This window comes from Myotis lucifugus, unplaced genomic scaffold, assembly GCF_000147115.1.
Source record: "Myotis lucifugus unplaced genomic scaffold, Myoluc2.0 scaffold_281, whole genome shotgun sequence".
Classification (NCBI taxonomy): domain Eukaryota; kingdom Metazoa; phylum Chordata; class Mammalia; order Chiroptera; family Vespertilionidae; genus Myotis; species Myotis lucifugus.
The window spans coordinates 1071855-1095010 of record NW_005871329.1 but is presented as its reverse complement, the minus strand read 5'-3'; the positions used below and the strand labels follow the sequence as shown (position 1 = coordinate 1095010).

At 40.1% G+C, this 23156-nt stretch overlaps 1 protein-coding gene across 5 annotated transcripts in view; it reads right to left on the bottom strand.

Annotated features, from left to right (window-relative positions):
• Nucleotides 1-115: 115 nt before the first annotated feature.
• CD2AP (CD2 associated protein) overlaps nt 116-23156 on the bottom strand; it is a 128604-nt gene continuing 105563 nt past the window's right edge. The window contains exons 17-18 of one of the 5 annotated variants that reach the window (XM_023763350.1): nt 20081-20144; nt 116-139 (exon numbers count right to left, since the gene is read on the bottom strand). In XM_023763350.1, coding sequence (XP_023619118.1) covers nt 131-139; nt 20081-20144 — 73 coding nt within the window. In that variant the 3' untranslated portion in view covers nt 116-130. Of the gene's footprint in view, nt 140-11669; nt 14641-16671; nt 17058-20080; nt 20145-23156 lie in introns of those variants that run through there. The other 4 variants (XM_006099712.3, XM_023763351.1, XM_023763349.1 and 1 more) reach the window with 4 other exon arrangements.

Genomic DNA, 23156 nt, shown 5'->3' with positions numbered 1-23156 from the left:
CCAGCCATGAATAATATATGCAATAAGGTTACCTGTAAGTATGTAGGAAAAATAAAGACTTTTCCAGACATAACAAAGCTGGGGGAATTTGTCACCAGAAGACTTCCATTGCAGAAAATACTCAAGGCCGTTAGTCTACCTGAAATAAAGAACAAAAGGTCATAACACTATGAGTATGATCACCATCAGACTTACAGCATAAACAGGGATAATTTCTGCCAACAAAAACACAAAAGGGGAGGGATAAAAGTCTGAATTTGCAAAGGAGGATGGAGGCCAGACCATTCAAAATAAAAAGGACTACTGTATATATGAAACTTTCTTTTTCATAAATCTAATGGTAACTACACACACACAAACAAAACTGAGACACTTGGCATAGAAAGAGGAAGCAGAGGAAAGAAGTATGGAACACTATCAAACAAAAATAGCAGACAAAAGCACAAAGGAAAAAAACAAATGGAGGCACAAAGCTACCAGAAAACAAAAGATAGAATGGCTAGAGGAATCCTCATACATCAGTAATTATCCTAAATGTAAATGGACTGAATTCATCAATAAAGAGGCACAGAGAAGATTGGATTAAAAAAACACACACAACAAAACCCCAAACATATGGCTGCCTTCAGGAGACACATCCAAGCTGCAAAGACAAAGGTATATTCAAAGTAAAAGGGTGGAAATGATTCACCAAGCAAATAACATCCACAGAAAAGCAGGTGTAGCCATACTTATATCTAACAAAATAGATTTCAAGATAAGAAAGGTAATAAGAGACAAAGATGGACATTTTATAATGATAAAGGGAACACTACATCAAGAAGACATAACACTTCTTAAACATGCACCCAATCATGGAGCACCAAAATATGTAAAGCAACTACTAACAGAATTAAAGGGAGAAACAGACCAAAGCACTATCATAGTGGGGGACCTTAACACTCCATTGACAGCTCTTGACAGATCATCCAAACAGAAAATCAACAAATATTGGCCTTAAATGACACACCAGACCAAGTGGACATAATTGACATCTACAGAGCCTTTCATCCCCGAACATCAGATTATATACATTCTTCTCCAGTGCACATGGAACATTCTCAAGGATAGGCCATATGCTAGGTCACAAAACTAGCCTCAACAAATTCAAGAAAATTGAAATTATACCACCCAGCATATTCTCTTCAAAATTAGAAATTAACTACAAATAGGAAGTAAAGAAACCCACAAATATGTGGAGATTAAACAACATACTACTAAATAATGACTGGGTCAAAGAAGAAATAAAAGCTGAGATCAATAGATATATAGAGACAAATGAGAATGACTGTATAACATACCAAAACTTATGGGATGCAGCAAAGGCAGTAATGAGAGGGAAGTTTATATCATTGCAGGCCTATCTCAAGGAACAAGAGAAAGCCCAAGTTAACAACATAACATTACATCTTAAAGAACTAGAAAAAGAAGAACAAAAGCAACCCAAAGTCAGAAAGGAAATAATAAAAACTAGACCAGAATTAAATGAAATAGAGAACCAAAAGCTATACAAAAAATTAATAAACAAAGAGCTGGTTCTTTGAAAAGGCTAATGAAATTGACAAACCCCTGGCTAGACTCACAAAGGAAAAAATAAAAGACCCATATAAACAAAATCAGAAATGAAAGAGAAGTTACTACAGACATCACAGATATATAAAGGATCATACTAGAATACTATGAAAGATTCTATGTCACCAAATTCAGTAATCTAGAAGAAATGGATAAGTTCCTAGAAATATACACCCTTCCTCCTAGACTGAATCAAGAAGAAATGAAAAATCTAAGTAGACCAATCAGCAATGAGGAAATTGAAACAACCATCAAAAACCTCCCAAAAAATAAAAAATCCAGGACCAGTGGGCCTCACCAATGAGTTCTACAAATGTTCAAAGAAGAGTGGATATCCATCCTTCTCAAACTCTTCCAAAAATTTTAAGAAAAGGAAATACTTCCTAACATTTATGAGGCCAATAAACCCTGATGCCAAAACTGCAAGGATAACACTAGAAAAGAAAGCTACAGACCAGTATCTCTGATGAATACAGATGCAAAAATCCTAAACAAGATACAAGCAATTTGTAAGCAAATTGAATACAACAATACATTTTTAAAAATGATTCATCATCATCAAGTGGAGCTCATTCCAGGGGCACAAGGATGATTCAACATACACGAATCTATCAATGTAATATACCACATTAACAAAAGAAAGGATAAAAATCATATGATCTTATCAATAGATGCAGAAAAAGCATTTGGTAAGATACAACCTCCATTTATGATCAAAACACTCAAGAAAAAGGGTATAGAAGAAAAGTTCCTCAACATAACAAAGACCATAGATGACAAACCCTCAGCCAATATCATACTCAATGGTGAAAAACTGAAAGCTTTTCCTCTAAAATCAGGAACAAGACAAGGATGCCCACTCTCGCCACTCTTATTCCAAATAGCTCTGGAAGTCCTAGCCAGACCAATCAGCAAGAGAAAGGAATACAAACTTTTTAAATTCTCACCTTTAGAGGGTATCTTTATTGATTTGAGAGAGAGAGAGAGAGAGAGAGAGAGAGAGAAGAAACACCAATCAGTTGGTTGCCTCTGATATGCGGCATGACCAGGGATTGAATCTGAAACCTGGGTACATGCCCTGACCAGGAATTGAACCCGTACCCTTTTGTGCACTGGACAATGCTTCAACCAATCAAACCACCTGGCCAGGGTCCAATAAATTTAATTTCAAAATAAATAAAATTTAATAAATAATATTCATTAAACACACACACACACACACACACACACACACACACACACACACACACAGTGGCAGGCCGGGGGTGATTGCATTGCTGCTCAGAGGGGTGAGGGGGGGTTGGTGACTGTTCATGCTGGTGTTGCCACAGCCCCCAGCCGGGTGCGGGGCAGTATTGTGGTCCATTCCATTGTGTGGGGCCCGGGGCTGTGGCGCCTGGGGCTGCTGGAGTAGTCATTTCAGATAGATGACAACGCCCACTTCTAGAAGGGAGCTCGCTGCTCTGAAAAAAAACAGGACAGCACTGTGTCCCTGTCACAGCGGCAGCTCAACGAGGAGGAGCTGGGTCAACTTTGGGATGTGGCCGCCCTGAATGGCCTGTGCTGTGTCCAAGTCCGTGGAGATCTGGGCCCCTGATGGCCCCGAAGCTGGGGGCTAAGTCTCCTCTGGTCCCCACACCTTAGGATGATAGCCTTCATCAGTGCCTGGAGATGGGGCAGGCGCAGGCCAAGGACGCCAGGAGCAGAAGTCCTTCGTTCCTAAATAGTGGATAAACATCACTCCTGTCCTCCTGTCCCTCATGATGGGGGAGTGACGGATCCCAGGGTCCAAGTGGGTGGAGGTGGTCTGTGCAGGGCGTGGTCCAGGCAGCGCTGACCTCTTTCATCCAGGGGACTCCCTCCTGCCCAGAGCGCTTAGCCTGGGTCTTGCCAAGAGTGATTTGCTCTAGCCTCAAAGGCTTCCTTTTGCCCACAGGATGGAATCTAAGCTCATGGGCCTCTCTGAACTTCTGTCCTGTCACCCCTACCTCCACCCCATCCCCACCACCACGACCACCATGAGCAACACACACACACACACACACACACACACACACACACACAGAGCTCTGTAGTCTGGGAACATGCCAGCTCTCTCCAGCCTCCGGGCCTTTGTTCTCAGTTCTCACCCTGCCTTCCCATCCTGACCAGACAGTCCCTTGCCTCCTAGATGATCTAACTCATCAGACACACTCCTGTCTCCCTGTCCTGGTGGTCACAGAGCAGACCTGGGCTGGCCTGGCCCTGGGCACCGGGCCACTCCTCCTAGAATCCTGCCCCGGGGCCCTGCTCTGCCTTGTCTCTTCTCTGCCCAGGATGCCAGGCCCTGCATAGGCTTCTGGGATGGAGGTTTCACTGTGTCATTTCAAATCTCCAGGCCTCTTCACACAGTGTGCCTTATGCCTAGGATAACCTTCCATCTCATTTGCTGGCCAACTCCTTGTCCTCAGTCATGGTTCAACCCAACTGTCTCTTGGGAAAGTCTCCTCCAAAGCCTGAGGTGAAACTGAGCACCCCTCCTTTTGCACACATTCCCCTAGAGCTCATGCTGTAATGTTGGAATCTGAATCTTCCCCTCTGAAGTCTTCTTCACCAGGGTTGACATCGGGCCGTAGTTTGCCCATGGCTGCTCTAGCCTGATGCCAAATTGGTTCACATCCCTTTTCCTTTGGCCGTGACTGCAGCCTGAATGGACTCTGCCCACCTCTACCCAGAGCTTCACCTGGCTGACTCATCCTTGTCCTCAAGTGTCCTCCACTGTCTCACCTTCTATGACCAACCACCCTGGCCCAGACCACCATGGTACATGGTACACGAGACTGACATTACCTCATTACTTATTTTTATTCCCTTCCCCCCATCCCCATCCCTTTAGCAACTATCAGCTCATCATTTAGATTTGAGTTCAAATGTCACCTCCTCAGACAAGCATTCCCTAATTTGGCAGCCACCATTTATCTACCCATGGTCATTCTATCTTCTCTGTTGCCAAAAACCTACATTTGATGATTCATAATGATTTTTTTCACCCATTGTGGCCACTTTTCTTTTCTGGTCATCGAATTAGATGTAGAAATGTGACCATTTGTGTTCGATGAATTTTAGGGAGAAGTTGGCTGGAGAGGACTGAGCTTCTAGGAAAAAAAATTTTCCTGATAAAATGAGAGAAGAACACTAGAAAAAAGGTTACCTTGACCCTCTTCCCCCATTTCTTTCTCCCTTCTGGCTTTCAAATCTGTAAAAGAATGTAATATCTGCAGCTACAGCAACCATCTTGCAACCATGAAGCATCGAGCCTGAGAAAAATGCCAAAATGTTGAGGGTAGGGGAACAAAAGGATGAAAAGCCTTGGTCCTTAACAACACTGCTAAACGACTAATCCCACCTTGGGATCAATAACCTCTGGGCTTTTAAAATAAAAAAGCAATGCTCCTAAGACTTGTGCTATGGTGAGATCTTCTATTAATTGTGGCCAAAGTAGCTTAATTGATACTTCTAACACCCTATCAATAGCAGCACCGAATTCTCATATTTCACTTACTTTTTATCTATATACCTAGTCAAAATGATCATGCTTGGAAAGGTTATTGGTTAATTTTATTCCCCATGGATTATGGGGACAGGAATTTAGTCAATTTCAATACTGCTGTATTTCCAGGACCTAGGTTAATGCCTGACACCTTGTGGGAGCTCAATAAATATGTGCTAGACAAGTGCTCAGAGGAGTAAACACCTCTTGTGACAACTCTGGTTCTTGTCCATCTCACAACAAATTGTGAGCTCCTATAGGTCAGATACCCAGATTTCATTATTTTATTTCCCCCAAACCTAACATACTGCTTGGAATATAGTAGGTAAATAATATTTTATGAATGGATACACATGCTCTCTGGATCCCTTCTTCCATAACCACCTTTCTACTTAAGATACAACTTCTGAACATCCAATACTGAACATCTTGGCAAAGGAATTCTGAACTATCATTTCACGAGAGTTAAGCTTACAAGAAAATTTTATGATAGAGTCTTAAACTGGCAAATATCACAGAGATTGGCCTTGTAGACCAAACTTCTAGATGAAACACTTCCAGTAATATAGAGCTGATCATCTCAGGAGAATGGGCTAATAATGAGGTTGGAATTACATAAAATGTGAGTGGGCTCAGAGAACCAAGATGGCAGCATAGCTAAATGCCTGTACTCACTGCCTCCCACAACCACATCAAAATTGCAACTAAGAAACAGAACAATCATCATCCAGAACCACCTCAATTCTGGCTGAATGGAAGTCCTACAACTAGAGAAGTAAAGAAGAAAGCATATTGAGACTGGTAGGAGGGGTAAAGACATGGAATGGGCTGGTCTGACACCCATATGTGACATTTTTTTAATTGGGAAGAATATCTCCAAAGCCCCCTGTGAGAATCAGGGGTCCCAGCTGCACACCAGACCCCCAGCCCAGGGTTCCAGAGCTGGAAAGAGAAGTCCCTGTAAATTTGGGGGGTAAAAACCAGCGGGGATTGTGGCTGAGAGACATGTAAACTGCTGGAGACCCAAGTGTTGTTCTTAAAGGGCCCACATATGAACTTACACAGTTTCACGTCCCCTTAACTCCAGCACCAGTGGCAGCTTTGGGGGAATCCAGGGAAATACAGACAGGAACTCAGGGTCAGCTTTCTCCCAGACAGGGATCTCACAGGGGTCATTTTTCCTGTGCTGGGACCTCCCCCATCACAGGGCTGATGGTAGCCACATCTGAGTTTCCATCAGTGTGGCCCACACTGTTTGCTCTGCCCTGGTGATTCCCTGAGACCCTGTCCCATCCAATTTACAGCCCCACCCAAGCTGTTTGCAGCTGCTTTTCCATATGAATGGCCTGTCCTGGCTCAGGCTTCAGACTTTGCTAAATCTCTTAAATAAGCAGCTGGAGTCAGCCTGCCCCAAAACTATCAATAAAAGGCCCAAGACCCAGCACTAGCTCCAGCCTGCCTTGCTTCACTGCTGGGCCTCACCTGGGTGCTTCCAAGCCCAATACAAGTAGCAGCGATCTGCAGATCTTGAGTTCCTGCCAAGTGGCCCCAGGCAGTGGCTGACTTTGCACCTCCTTGGAGGCCCCAGTGCACCCAGCAGATAGCTTCAGACCATAGCAGATTACAACTCTAAACATCCACAAGCAACACACTCAAGGGGCAGATTCAATGAGCACCAATGCCCCCCTGAAGCAAGTCCTGCTCCATACTGGTAGACACAGCAATTCTTCCACTGCAGTCAAAGCTGGTCCTCACAGTCAATTGGCCTGGAGGTCAATTCCTCCCAGTGACACCAACAGCAATCAAAGCTCAACTACAACAAGACTATGCACACAGCCCACACAGGGGTGCACCTAGAGTGCCCAGCTCAGGTGACTGGGGAGTCTGAGGCACTGGGTCCTACAGGATACCTACTACACAAGGCCACTCTACCAATTCCAGGAGACATAACAGCTCTACCTAATACATAGAAACAAACACAGGGAAGCAGTCAAAATGTGGAGACAAAGAAACATGTCACAAATGAAAGAAATGGAAGCAAGCAAACTATTGGTTACAGAGTTCAAAACAATGGTTATAGTGTTACTCAAGGATCTGAATGAGAGCTTCAAGGGACTTAGTAACTTTCAAGGATCTTATTGAGAATGTCAAAGACATAAAAAGGACCAGTCAGAAATTAAGCATACACTAACTGAAAAAAAGAAAAATTTACAGGGATTCAACAGTAAAGTAGAGGATTCTGAGAATCAAATAAACAATTTGGAATATGAGGAAGCAAAAAACACCCAATCAGAAGAGCAAAAGGAAAAAAGAATCCAAAAATATGAGATAGTGTAAGGAGCCTCTGGGACAACTTCAAGTGTACCAACACTCTCATTATGGGGGTGCCAGACGAAGACAGAGAGCAAGATATTGAAAATCTATTTAAAAAAATAATGACAGAAAACTTCCCCTGCCTGGTGAAAGAAATAGACTTACAAGTCCAAGAAGCACAGAGAATCACAAACAAGAGGGACCCAACGAGGAACACACCAAGACACAACATAATTAAAATGCCAAAGAGAGAATCTTAAAAGCAGCAAGAGAGAAGCAGTTAGTTACCTACAAGAGAGTGCCCACATGACTTGAGCTGACTTCTCAACAGAAACTTTGCAAGCCAGAAGGGAGTGGCAAGAAATACTCAAAATGATGAATAGCAAGGACCTACAACCAAGATTACTCTACCCAGCAAAGCTATCATTCAGAACTGAAGGTCAGATAAAGAGCTTCACAGATAAGAAAAAGCTAAAGGAGTTCATCACTACCAAACCAGTATTACATGAAATGTTGAAGGGTATTCTTTAAGAAGAAGAAGAAGGAGGAGGAGGAGAAAAATATGAACAATAAAATGGCAACAAATACATATCTATCAACAATTGAGTCTAAAAATCAAAATAAATGAACAAGGAATCTAATGAACAAAATAAACTAATGAATAAAATAGAATCAGAGGCATGGAAACATGGAAGAGACTGACGAATCTCAGAGGGAAGGGGGTGGGGGAGGGTGGGAATAGATTAACCAAAGATCTTATATGCATACATGCATTATCTATGGACACAGACAATAGGGTGGTGAAGGCCTGGGGAGGGGCAGGAACCGAGTAGAGGGGGGCAATCGAGGAAAAAAGGAGAATATCTGTAATACTTTCAACAATAAAGATTTTTTAAAAATGTGAGTGGGCTCAAATAGGCCTCTTTGTGATAGGCAGCTATTGTCAAGCTGTTATCTATTCATCTTGTTTTTGAAACCTGACCCTGAAAGAAATGCCTTCTCCATGACTTCACACAGGCAGCTGAACTTGGCAAAGATACAATTACCATATTTCACTGATTATAAGATGCTCATTGTTTTAGGACCATTGACTTAAAAAATGCTGACAAACTCTGAAACAATGCTAGAAAACTATGGAACAATATTAGAAGGTATTCCAATTTCAGCATACGTCTTAGATTTGACCAATATAAAACATGGTCATTCTGGTGTATTTTAAAATTAATACAGAATTCCACAGCCCTCCATGCAGTTGGGCAATCCTCCTGTGATTCACTGGCAGGTTCGTTTTTCCACGATCCTGGATGACTAAAGACATACATTTGATCTCTTCAAAGTGCTGGTAGAACTTCTCCCCATTCCTCACATTATCAACGTCACTTGACATTTTGCAGAGAAAATATAAACCATCCAATGTAAACTCTATCCACTCTCACCTTCACTCCTGTCATCGTAGAGGAACTGTCTGTCTTCCTGTCAAAAGTCGTCCCTTCCCAGGAGCTGTCCCCTTCTCCTCACACTTCCTCAAGGATAGCATTCCTGAAGACTTCCTATTCCCTGCCTCATCACTTTTTCCCTCTACAAGGCATCATTCCATTAACATTCAAATATGTTCAAATAGCTTCTTTCTTCAAACCAAACCAAACTAAAAGTATCCCTTAGTTTCTACTGACTCTGCCCCAAGGCTTACTCCTTGCTAAGCTTGCCAATTCTAACCACCGTATCTTTTAATCTGATGCCACCTGCAAACATAGCAAATGTTTACCAGTCTATCAATTCCTAGATCAGCGATCAGAACGAGCCTCACAAGCCCATTACAGGGACCGAGACGACTCTCACTGACGACAGCTCTGGAGCCCTGGGCGTTATCGATGGCGATGGGAAGATTAGTGTGGGCACTGGCGCAAACGCGCCCACCTGTACTCTAAACATGGATGCGCATCACTGTGCGAATTCTACCTCAAATGTAACAAATAAATAAACAAATAATAAATGCCGGCTGTGTGACAAGAAAGCCGAAGGCAACGGGTATTTTCTGAAACCGAGTTAACAGAAGAGGCCCGCGGGAAGGTGTCACTGGAGAAGGGCCCCTCCCCAGGCCTCCTCCTCCCCAGGTGCCTCCACCTGAAAGCCCCCCCACCCCCAGGCGTTGCTTAGCAACAGCTCATTGCTATCTGATCTTTAGCTCCGCCCACATAGTGATTCCTGGACAGTTGGCCCTATTGTCTGGTGGCGCTGGATGCTTTGGGCAGAGCGACCAGGTCAGTTCTATGACCCCCCAGCGATGGCCATTCCCTGGGGCAAGTGGGCGGCTGTGTGGCTTCCTTCACAGACACAGCTCTAACTTCACAGAAGAGGGGCTGCTGGAGGATCAGAAAAAGAGGAAGAGACACCTGACTCTGAGAGGAAGGAGGTGGGAGCCACTCCGGCAATGTTAAGAGCAGAGAATGAGAGACCCGAAACTCTCTGTGGTGACCTAGAACAGAAGCATGAAGCGTCAGAGCTTCAAATGCAGCAGCAAACTGCTCCTTGCTGACATCAACTACAACAGAAAGACTTGGAAGTCAAACTTCTGAGAGGAAGACAGACAGAGCTAAGGAACAAGGTGCAGAAGCTGCAGTCAGCCCTTAGTCAAGAAATTCTGGAGCTGGTTGTACCATCAACCCCTGCATCGCCTTCACTGGTGATGACATCAACCCTCAGGCTACCGCTGCTTACAAAGACGTAGAAATCAAACTTCTGAGAAGAAGACAGATCATGCTAAAGAATAAGTTGCAGAAGCTGCAGCCAGCCACTTAGGAAATTGGCGCGGGGTGGTTGGTGGGGGCGGGGGCAATGTAGCCGGCCAGCTGAGCACGTACCAGAGCAGGCACAGCACCGCACCCCAGAGCCGTCCCGTTCTGTGCTTCCACACCTGCACCTGCGTCCCCCCTTCCCTGTACCCCTGCCATCCTGCCTGGTCATTGGCAGAGGTCGGGCAACGGGTGCTAGAGCAGGCAAAGCACCGCCACCCGCTGCACCCGCCCTGCTCCCCGCCATCCTGCCGGAGCCGCAGTAGCGGTTGGGCAGGGGCTGTCGCTGGCACGTGCCCGCCTGAGAGCAGTGGCTAGTGGGGTGGCAGGTCACGCGCCAGGCGCGCAGCAGCGGTGGGAGCCCCGCGCACAGCGCCAGGATGTGGCACAGAGAAGGCAGGCGGAACGCAGAGGCGCTCGGGATCAGCTCTCGACTACGCTCAGCAGGTACCCGAGCAGGCACAGCACCGCCGCCCCCCGCCCCGCTTCTACCTCAGCTGCCAGCCATTCCAGTGATCTTGACTTTCCCCCCAAACTGAGCTGAACTGTGCTGCACCAGGCCCGAGAGCTTCAGTGGCGTCTTACTCCTTTTCTGTGATTCAGGTCTGAGTGGATTTCTAGAAAGCCTGGAGCCATGTACGTGGCGTATTTTCAACAAGGGTGCATAGTCCTTGATGTCTCCCTCTGTCAGTTGTAAGTTCAGAAACCCACGTTTATGAGCATGTTTATGCTTAAGGAACCTAGCAATGCATGGGTAGTTGGGACTCAGGAATGATTCGTCATCAGTTTAAAAATCCTTGTGGATTGTTTGCATCTCTTTATCCTTTATTAAGTAGGTTCTTTCAAATCAGCTTTTTCCAGGTGGCAGAAGAATATAACTGCAGAGAGCTCCCATGCTTAGTCTAGCTCTTTATGTTTCAAATGTTTTAAATCTCAAGGTCTCTAAGTCAATAACACCATTTGGGCACAGTACTCTCCCTTCTGCCAATCACTGGTGGCCAGAGAGGTGGAATCTGAGATGGAAGCAGCTCTGTTGTGAATATAATACAAATGAAAGGGGTATCTCCCCCAAAGAAAGGCAGTACTAGGCCTCCACATCCACCTCTCTAAAATGCTTCTGAGAAGAGTTTGGGAGGCTCCCATTAAAAAACAAACACACACCTCCATGCCAAGCACTCTAGAAGGTACTTTATATAAATCATTCAAATTCCCCCAATATTCCTGTGACATAGAAAACGGACTCACAAATGTTTAGTAAACATCACACGGATCTAGAACTTTTAATGCTTTCATTTTACTATTTATAGTTTCTTTTATTTACAAAACTGAAAGAAATACAAAATAATTTTCACTGTACTCTGCACTAAGCATATGCTAAAGTTAATTTAAAAAATAACCAAGAGACTACACGACTGGCAATAGTATTTTTTATTATTAATTTTTTCTTTTTAAAGGAGAAGCATGCTTTTTTTTTTTTTTTTACAGCACCTGTAAACAAGTCAGTGAGTGTTGAGTTTCTGAGTTTTTATATATATTTTTTCCCACCCACCACGGAATGTTAGCATACTACAACACCAAACTGCATTACATAACAGTTATGTAGGCAACAGTTACTAAAGGCAAGTTAGGCAAAAACAAAGGTAAAATTTCATGGCTAAAAATATAGCAGCAACTTCTAAAAGATGACTTTATTAAATCAAGTCATTGCACTTGGTCATTTTATTGCTATAGCAAAACAAGGCCATTAAGTTTGTAACACTTCTCATTTCTGGTTTCAACTGATTGTCTCCTTCTGTTCATACATTTCAAGTTTAAATGCAGCATAAAATGTTTGCCAACACCTAGAGAGCACTTGGGTTTGGTTTCAATGATCACAGCAAGAAGCATATAAAAAAGAATCATCTGTTACTCCAGGCCCACTTTCCTTTCTCCCATCTGCAGACTTAGATTTTCTGAAGAAGCTTCAGAATTAAATTCTGTAAAGGAGCTTTGTGGTCACACACGTGTGCACACACATACTACTTCTAATATTGAAGCACAATTAGGAAAATTAGTAATATTGTGTTTCAAAAAACAGCAACCTGAACGATACATTCACAAATAACTTGGCAATGACAGATTCCGTGCTACTCACCCGTCTGTCATTTATGTTCTCAGAGCAAATAATAATGATTTACCCCCAAGTAAAGGCTGTTATTGTTACACACCATTTTGTGTTATAAACTTTATGAATAGGAATTAACAAAATTCCCATATCAAGGACAAATACTGGTAACTTGCTAGATTTAAGTAACCAGTTTTCCCTTTGAGTTTGTTTGGTTTTCTCTACTTTTTGGTCAAAGGTAGAAAAATAGAGACAGTACTTTAATTACTTTTCTATTCTGATTGAGGAAGTTTATAAGCAAACACTTTAAATGTATTTCTGGACTCATGACCATCTTGCCTTTATGTGCTAGTGAGAAAATGACCAACAGAAACTAACAATAGCCTGAAGTCGGCTGGAAACTTCCCCACCCCATTATTAGGGGGAGGAGGGGCCACGTAGAGATTTTTTTCAGACAGAAAGCTGAGGATGATTTCTAGGACACACTGTTCATTTCTACTTGTGGACTTTCATTAAAAGAAAGTAAGGTCTAACTTATTTAACAAGAAGGAAATCATTCATTTGACAAGTCATTTAAAAACATTAGAATAGGAGTAAACAATTTTGTTCAGTAATGACCTCATCAGAAGAGCCCAAGGATTTGAAAGAGTTAAAACATACATATTCAACACAATAAGTTTGCTCCAAACACTCATGTAAGTTGTGAATCTAATATGAAGTAATTATGAATTGGAATTTCTACTATTTTTGGCTTTAGTTATTTTATTTGAAATGTGACAAAATTAATACAAGATTTCAGAATTATAAGATCAAAACTTTAAAGGAAAAATATTGGTTTGGTGCTTTAAAATAACATAAAAAGGAAGCATGATAGAGGGTACTCAAAATCTAAATCATTTGCAATAAAAAAAATCTTAAAATCTAAATTATTTTGCAAATGAAGAATGTCAAATTTCTACTTTTATTATAAAAACGGACATTTTCAGACTACACATATAACACTTTAAAATATCCAACTGTTCATAAATGACTCTGAAAGAACTGCTAATTCATCCATTTTGTGAAAATGCATTTTTAATATGGTCAACTACATTTGGTTTTAAATAAGCTACGATTTAATGATATATTAACACTCTTTATGAAGTTGCTTCCTAAATCACAGTCCAAAATATCTCCACCACTTAGTTTGGTCTATTAGGTCAATTAAACATTGTAAAATCTAGCATTTACATAATGATAACTTGTCAAAGTATGAAACCTCACACTGAACTTCTGAAAGTTTTGAGTTTTGTTTACAATTATTAAAAATCAGAGGAAGGGGCATAAAGGATTAAATCACAAGATTATGAAATGGGTAATAGAGAAGCCTGTAAAATAAGCAGAAAAGCACAGCAATAAGGCTGGTGTTTGCGTATCATGTATGTGCTGTAGTTTTTAGGCACAACAAGTTAAGGGTTAAATTGACATAAATTGACATTTTTAGTTCTTTATACCCAATGAATTTAAAATATAGCTCGTATTTTTCCAAATATATTTAACAATCCAATATATCTTAACTAAATTCCTTTTATAAATCCTATAGTGCAAGCAATATGAAATATTCTAAAAGCAGAAGAAATTATTTTGATTAATTCATTAGATATTCCTATATGCATGGGTGAGTAATCTGGATACAGCTAGAAAACTCCCATTACATCGCCCAGAATATAAACAGCACTGCAAACAAACAGGCACAACAGTGTCATCCTGGGTAAGAAGCTAAAAGTGAAAGAAAAAATACATATTTATATATATACACACAAAGTACATATCCCCTAAGTATAACGTAGTGACTATAGTTACTATAAAGCTAATTTGTCCCTCTCAAATAGTATATTTTACAGATTATTTGTAAAGATATCACCATATTTATAGTATAGATCTCTTTAAAAATAATACATTTCAATAAAAAAAACTATTGTGAATTTTCCTTTTTATACAGATTCAGTAGTATTTTCAAGCAAACTAAAAAAGAAGTTTGCAATCCCAGCATGTAAGAAATAAGGCCTCTTTTCCCCCTCATATTGGCAAAGCAAAATATATAAAAAAAATTCACCCTCCCCCTACTTTTCTATAGATATTATAGTTCATATACTCATATTTCTTTCCCACAACATCAGCATTTGTTATTTTTAAGTAACAAGTCAATTGAAGTTCATAGTGTTGCCTCTGAATCCCCATTTCATTATAAATACTGGGTCTGTGCCTCTTCAAGAAGACAGGACAGCTTTTTTCAGCTTCTCGATTTCTACCTAAAATACAAAACATAAATTGAGCAGCAGAGACAATATCTTTACCCTAGTCAAGTTTTTTTTTATTTTATCATATGTCATTAAGATCTGGTCATACTTTCAAGCCTACAGATGCTGATTTCCAGTCTAAATCCAGTTTCCAATGGTGTGTACAAAGTTCAACAGAAGAAAATGTCACCATGCAAGTTCCTAAATGGCAGGCAACAACAACACAAAGGCAACTACAGTTGTTTCAGCCAGAAAAAGGTTATGCCACGTGAGCGTTTAGAAGAACTGTAAGAAAATCAGCCCCACAAAGAACGAGGATCTTTGAAACCAAATTAAGAATTTATACACAGACCTTTAACAAAAGGGACAGTATAGAACAGCAATAATTATAATAATAATAATCATAATAATAATAATAATAAAATATATACATAAAGTACCAGTTTAGTTCTCTTTTTCATGTACAACCAATGTGATATTGGTAAATCACTTAATCTCACTTGGTCTCAATTTCTGTACCTGCAAATAACATCTTCTAAATTGTTATCTTTAAATCCCAGAAATGCATTTAAGATTCAATGTACTGGAAATATTTGACCTGTAGGCAAACTCTATCCTTCAATTAACAGAAGTTCGCAATTCAGAAACTTAAGAAAATTTGAAAAATTCATTAAATTATCACAATAACTACAGTTATGTAATTTTGATATATTACAACTAAGTTGAGGCTCAAAGAGATTAAATACCATGCCAATGGTTTCGTGCTAGTAAGTGGCAGAGAACTTGTACTGATAAAGTCTAAGGCCCTAAAGCACTGTTTTTATAGTCTCTTCACATTGATATATTTTGATCATCTTTGACCTTTCCTGGCATGTGGAAATATTTAGGCCTTACCATCTCCTGAAAACATCATCCCTCTACCCAAAAGTCTATACATGCTATGGCTAACCTCTGACAAATAGTTCATTATTAAACAACTAGAGGCCCAGTGCACGAATTCGTGCACCAGTGAGATCCCTTGGCCTGGCCTGAGGGATTGGGCTGAAACCGGCTTTCCGACATCCCCCGAGGGGTCCCGGATTTTGAGAGGGTGCAGGCCAGGCTGAGGGACCCCACCGGTGCACGATTGAGGCCAGGGAGGGACACGGGAGGGCTCCAGGGCGTGTCTGGCCCATCTTGCTCAGTCCTGATTGGCTGGACCCCAGTGGAGTGTCTGCCCCCTGGTGATCAGTGCACGGCATAGCGACTGGTCGCCCATCGGCTGTCTGCCCCCTGGTTGTCAGTGCACATCATAGTGAGCGGTTGAGTGGCCTTAGCATATCATTATTGTATTACACTTTGATTGGCTGAACAGCTGACCAGACAACCAGACACTTAGCATATTAGGCTTTTATTATATACAATGAGCATTTTTGTCAGTAAAAAACTGTAATTCAATATGCTCACAATCCTCTCCAAGGGATTCTAACCATTCAAGAACGGTCTGTTGCCAGCCATGTGGCTCAGTGGTTGAGCATCAGGAGGTCACAGTGTGATTCCCGGTCAGGGCACTGGTGATAGTGGGCTCTATCACCAGTGGGGTGGAGGGGGGCTAGGCAGGAGGCAGCCAATTGATGATTCTCTCTCATCATTGATGTTTCTATCTATCTCCCCCTCCCTTCCTCTCCGAAGTCAATATAAATACATTTAAAAGAAGAAAAAAAAAAAGAATGGTTTGTTAATTCCAGGATCTTTCTTGATATTATTATTATTAGACTACTATGATTATTATACATTTTAGCAGTGTTGGATTGGGACAATTCTTAGTCTTCACACTGGATGAAGACAAAATTGCTCAATGGCCTGCCTAATGTGCTATTATTGTCTCTAGTCCAAAGATACATTGACCAACTGTACCAATTTTAATGGGAGAGGATACACAGAAATAGAAAGAAAAAAACACTGATAGAAGAGAGAGTAGGGGGTGGAAAAATAATCCCACATGCAGTCAGTAATATTCCTGACAGACTGTATAAATTTAGAAAATTAGGTAAATACCTATATTGCTGGAGTTTCTCTCATCTAGTTCTTTTATGTTCATTATTCATATGTAGTGCTATATAATGCTAACTTCATAGTAACTCAAAGTACTACTTTTAATTTTGGGGGAAATATAATTTCTCCTCTAAACAGATGATTCTAAAACTCAAATGCCTAAAGAAGAGTGCTTTTACAAATACAAGTGAAAAGTTTCCCCATTAGGGGAAAAAAAAAATAGTACAAGTCACTGAGTGGCTAATAGCTGATTTGGCTAAAAATAGTGAGTCAAACAACTTTCTTCAAAAACTAACAGTTCTGGCCCTGGCCAGGTAGCTCAGTTGGTTAGAGCGTCGCTCCAATACACCAAGGTTGCAGGTTCGATTTCCGGTCAGGGCACATACAAGAAGCAACTAATGAATGCATAAATAAGTGAACAACAAATTAACATTTCTCTCTCAAATCAATTAAAAAACAAACAAACCCAACAGTTCATTTTATTCTTGTAATATTTTTTAAAACATTTTTTCCCTTTATTGAATAAGATATTACAAATGTGTCCTTATCCCCCCAATGTCCCCTCATCCCCCCAATCCTGAGACTCAACACTGTATTAGTTCCTCTTACCTATATCTTATTTTCATATATGAATATAAATGTGTATGTATAAAATGTAAGGAATAAAAATCAAGAAAACATTTTAAAATTTCTCAATTTCTACCATGTTACACACTGGGAATTTAAGACCTTTTTAGCATGTATCCTCTAACATTTATCAATTTGACAAAAGTTGACTAGCTATCTAATATGTACATAGCACTGTGTTAGAAGATATGGGCAAAGATGAAACAGACATAGATCCTGTCTCCAACAGTCTTATAGCTAAAAGGTAGGCAAAAAGAAGTACATAATGTAACAATGATAAGATAAAATTAATTTCTTACAAAACTAAAGTATATGAACTTGGAGAAACATAATCTTAATCAGAAAAGACTGGTACCAACTTAAGGTGACTGAGCTGGGCCCTGAGAATCTGTAGAACTTGGGCATGAGAAGATGAAACAAAAGGAAAATAAACAGGCATAGAAGTTCAGATGATTAACTGTAAGGGACAATGGAGGATCAGCAAGTGAGGAAAGAGAGATAAACTAGGATCAGGTCATAAAAGACATATGCCAAGTCAAGAAGGTTAAACTTTATTCAGCAATTAAGAGAAAGTTCTTAAAAGTACCGAGCAAGGAAATTTGAGATAAGAATGAGAGAAATTTCACCAAGCCAAACAAAAGATAAAGAGCATGAGAAATAGTGGGAATAAGGAGATAAATGTTAGGATGTGAAGCTAACAGGCCTGAATGGAATGGAATCAGAAGCGAACAGAAGTACCATGTCCAAATGCTAGAAGGGCAACAAAACCATTGACAGAAACAAAGAATCAGAAGAGCAGGAAAGGAAGATGATAAATTTCACAGGGGACATGCTAAGTCTACGTTCAAGTGGAACACCCAGGAAAACTAATAGCTAGAAACACAAGATAGAAGATGGGACAAGAAGGATTAGATTTAGATGGCGATGCACTAGAGCTAATCAAGATATTCAGGGGCTCAGAGAAGAAGAGGGAATGCATAGAAAGGAGGATCAAGGACAGTACTGAGGGAGCTCCTCACTTACGCCACAAGAAAGGAAGAAGAGATGGAAAAGTTAAAGATAAAAATGCAAGATCATAAAAATCAAGCAAATCCTTGAAAGAGTGGCAATGTCAAAATGTGAAATGCCATGGTAACTGCAGACACTTTGGAGTTGCCATCAGTAAACTAAAAATGCCAGGGGTGAATTCAATGCCAGGACTGAATTAAAAGTGAAGAATTAGAGACTGCTAATGTATGCTTTTTCTTCTTCTTCTTCAATAGATGAATCCCAAATGAAAAGAGAAAACTACAGTAGATCCAGAAGGTATCTGGACATGAAAAGGGGCTTTTCTTTGTTTTATTTAGACTAAAAATAAAAAATAAAAAAAAGAGTGTTTTCATGGAAGAAGGAAAAGAGCCAGTAAAGGGGATATCTCTATATTTAAAAGCCTAATATGCTAAGTGTCCGACCGTTCGACCAGTTGCTATGATGCACACTGACCACCAGAGGGCAGATGCTCTGACCAGTAGGTTAGCTTGCTGCTGGGGTCCAGCTGATCAGGACTGGACAAGACAGGCTGGACATGCCCCGGAGCCTTCCCACGGTCCCTCCCCGGCCCCAATCATGCACCGGTGGGGTCCCTCAGCCTGGCTTGCACCCTCTCACAATTCGGGACTCCTTGGGGGATGTCAGAGAGCCAGTTTTGGCCCAATCCCCACAGGCCAGGCCGAGGGACCCCATCAGTGCATGAATCCATGCACCGGGCCTCTAGTGTCATATAAGGGTAAAAACAAAGTTTTGATAATTGACTAAATATCTTCACATATAACACCTCAACAACCAAAACCAAATAAGGCTAAGTGACTTCCTCAAGTTCAAACTGTATAACTTAATCCCTATGAGCAAAGGTTCTGAAGTCTGGCTGCTTTTGTTAAAAATTTCAGCTCTACCGGTGACTTAATCATTCTAAACGTTTTTCATCCTTAAAATGGGAATAATCCTACAAGTTGTTATGTGTGTCCAATGAGAAAATGTACAGGAAGCACTAAGCCTGCCTGACCCATGGTTTAGAACTGGAAGTCATGAGTAGAAGCCAGAAGAGGAGCTCAAGTTTTTAATGGCAAGTCCACGTCCTCTCCATGTCTCAGTGCTAACAGAAGAAATGGGTAAGTGTAATGAGGCAAGGGAAAAGTTGGGGAAAGTATAAAATAAATAGAGAATGGAATGAGCCTCTGAAAAAAGGCAGGACACACTTTCTCTGACATATGCAGAAAAAAAGACAAATGAAGGCCAAAAATCAGTGAGAATGGGGAAAAAGTTAAGGAAGACAAAGAAAACAAGTGAAATTGTCAGTCATCAGCACAATGAAGACGATGACATTACAGTTATAAAGTAAACTCTCAGTGAGAGATTCAAGTCAGCAAATCTATAGCCATCCCATTACCACCACCACCACCACCAGCTTTGCTCCCAGCAAAAGTAAGTTGAAAAAAAGAGAACTTAGCTCCAGTAAGAAGTAGTGTTGAGTGCAAAAGATCTAGAAGTAGACACTCTTAAGAGGCAAGAGCCATGCTTTACCCACGTGCCTCATGCACCGCCAATGAGAGGTAGTGCACAAAGAGCATGTGCTCAGTCACACAATGGAATGTGACAGGGAGTCAGCAAGAGGTTAATTAGTTACAAGCAGCAAGGAGTGTCCAGCTGAAGTAGGACAGCATCATTTGTAGTGGAACCAATCACCAAGTTGGGATGGAAAAAACACATCTACTTTATCCTGCCTGCAATCTCAATGCTGGCAGAAATGAGTTACCTCTAGATTACTTCTCAGTGCCTTCTCTTCTTCCAAATCTTTTCGTAGTTTTTCCAGTTCTTTCCTAAAAACAAAGTCTTAATTACTGTTGAGGCTTTCAATTAAAATATACATTTGACTAACGTCACCAGTCTCTGTGTTGCCTGACATCCAAAAACATGGGGGAAACTTTTTAAAGGAAAGAGCCATGTTAATTGAGAAAAATTTCAAAATCTCTACATGAAATGGTTCAGTATAAGAGGTAATACTCAACAAAACATGGCACAAGTACTTGAGAATAAATTTTTTTTAAAGTGAATACAGAACAGCTCATGACAAAATAACTTGTTTTTAGAAGCAATCGCCCATATTCAGTTACCATGCATTTCCCAGGCCTAAACAATTTGGTAAAACGAATGTCAAAATATGCCCCTGTATAAGGCAAATTATAGTTTATTAAATAAGATAACCATTTCTCTTCTCTATTTTTTAAATTAAACGTTACATTAAAATCCCAAAACCAAACCAATATACAAAATAACCTCAGCCAACAATCCCTCTTCTTGAACTCATGTGTTCATTTTGCTATGTTCTATCTACCTCTTTATAGTCATTTTTCCTTCCACACATCTCAATATATATTGTATATGTGACTTTTTCACAAAGTATTTTACACAACATTTCCATGTTGCTAAAATTTTCATATTTCTGATGACTGCTGTTCGGTATTCAAATATTCAGGTTTTTTGTTTGGTTATAGTTGGTTTTGCGGGGGGGGGGGGGGCAAAAGAAATTGGAGGAATAGGAACTTTATTTAACATCATGAACACATCAATAGATCAAATTTCTAAAGCAAAAAGTGTGGACATTATCAGCCTCCTGATATACTAAGAAAATTATCTTCAAGAGTATTGTAGAAATAGCTTGAAAAAACTGAAAATTCTCATGAAGAATATATGAGAAAAAAGGAAGTTTTAAATTATATAATATCAAAACTAATTTCTTCTGTGGTTTCAATGATTATAAAGCTATATTGTGATTAAATTTTCTACTAATTTTTAAAATATTTAACTCATATTTATGTAGCGTTAAGTTTGATATGTGATATAAAATGTACTTCTAAGCTATTTAACTTCCTATTTTGATAAAGTTTTCATTAAATAAAATAATGCTTCTTTTGTCCAATTATTCTATTATTCTGAATTTATTATACATTTAATTTATATCTAAATTAGGATCTACTCCTAGAATATTTATCCTGTTCTCTATATCTATACTTATATTGTTACATTATTCTAAGTATTTGTTTTGATAATTTAGAACTACTTTCACAACTTTATTGCCTTTCAAAAACACATGTACAAATATAAGCTTTTTACATAGCATTGTTTTCTCTTTACAAGAATAATATCAAACTACACACCTTGTCCTGTAACTTTTCTACTGAAAATATAAATTACTGACTCCATCACTCTTTCCATGGCAATCTCCCTCAGTTTTTTAATGACTTGTTCTATGTATTTGAGGTTTTAATACTGAATGCATAAAGTCTATTTATGCATTAAAGATATAATAACAAAGCAAGAAGCTAAGAACTCCAAGTCAGCTTAGGAAATAAAATATATAATACCAGTACCTCTGATACCCAAAAGTGACCCCCCCCTCCTCAATCCCATTTCTCCCGTCTCCTTCATAGGATGAGTTTTATAGTATTTATTGTTCTTTTTCTTCTTTCTAATTCTGTTTTGCATACAAATGTATCATGAAACAAAATACTGTTTTGTTTTTCAACTTTATGTAAATAAAATAATACTGTATGTCTCTAATTTACTTTTCCTGCCCCCCCCAAACATTTCTTAAATTCATGTTGACACATGTAGCCATAATTCATTTATTTTTATCACTGTACAGTATTTCTCTGTATCAATATACATACATATATGGAATATATATATACTAGAGGCCCGTTGCAGGAAGATTCTTGCAAGAATAGGGCTTCCTGAGGCCGGAGTGAAGCGGCAGGCTTCACTCCCTTCTCCGCTGCCTCGGCTCCCTCCCGTCTCCGCCGCTTCGCTTCCTCCCGTCTCCGCTGTTTCGGCTCCCTCCTGCCTCCGCTGCCTCGGCTCCCTGCCGTCTCTGCTGCTTTGCTCCCTCCCATCTCCGCTGCCTCAGCTCCACTCCCGTCTCTGCTGCCTCAGCTCCGTTCCCTTCTCCACCACTTTGCTCCCTTCTGCGGCACTTGGCTTCCTTCTACGCTGTCTTCAGTCTTTGCTCCGTGCCTGTGTATGCAAATTAACCTCCATCTTTGTTGGGTTAATTTGCATATCGCTCTGATTGGCTGGTTGGCATAGTGGAGGGACGGTCAATTTGCATGTTTCTCTTTTATTTGTGTGTGTGTACACACACACACTCCTGTGATGCTCTTCTTTAGTTTAAATTACTGCCATTCATTTCATTTTTCCAGAGAAAGTAAAGACTTCTAAAACACCTCATGTTTAAAAATATACATCATGCCCTAACCAGTTTGGCTCAGTGGCTAGAGCGTCAGCCTGCAGACTGAAGGGTCCCAGGTTTGATTCTGGTCAAGGACATGCACCTTAGTTGTGGGCACATCCCCAGTAGGGTGTGTGCAGGAGGGAGCTGATTGATGTTTCTTTCTCATCGATGTTTCTAACTCTCTATCCCTCTCCCTTCCTCTCTGTAAAAAACCAATAAAATATATTACCAAAAAAATAAAAAATAAATAAAAATATATTTAAAATATATTTAAAAACATATACATCATAAATATTTTATTCATTTTACAGCTAATTTAAGAGCACCTACAGGAAATTTGTATATGTAATTATTAGTTCATTAAGCACACCTGGTATCAAAAATGTAAAATGTCAAAATCAACAAATCAGGAGAATTCTTGGGTACATGCATGGTACTCAGTAAATATTTCTTAGATGAAATAACTTACAGTTTATAATGCATATATTACAGAATCTGTGAAATAAATAGCTGAACTCAGAAGAGAAAAACTAAAGGATTCAAGAAAGAGCCATTATATATCAAATTACAAATACTCTCCCTACATGATATATATGCATAA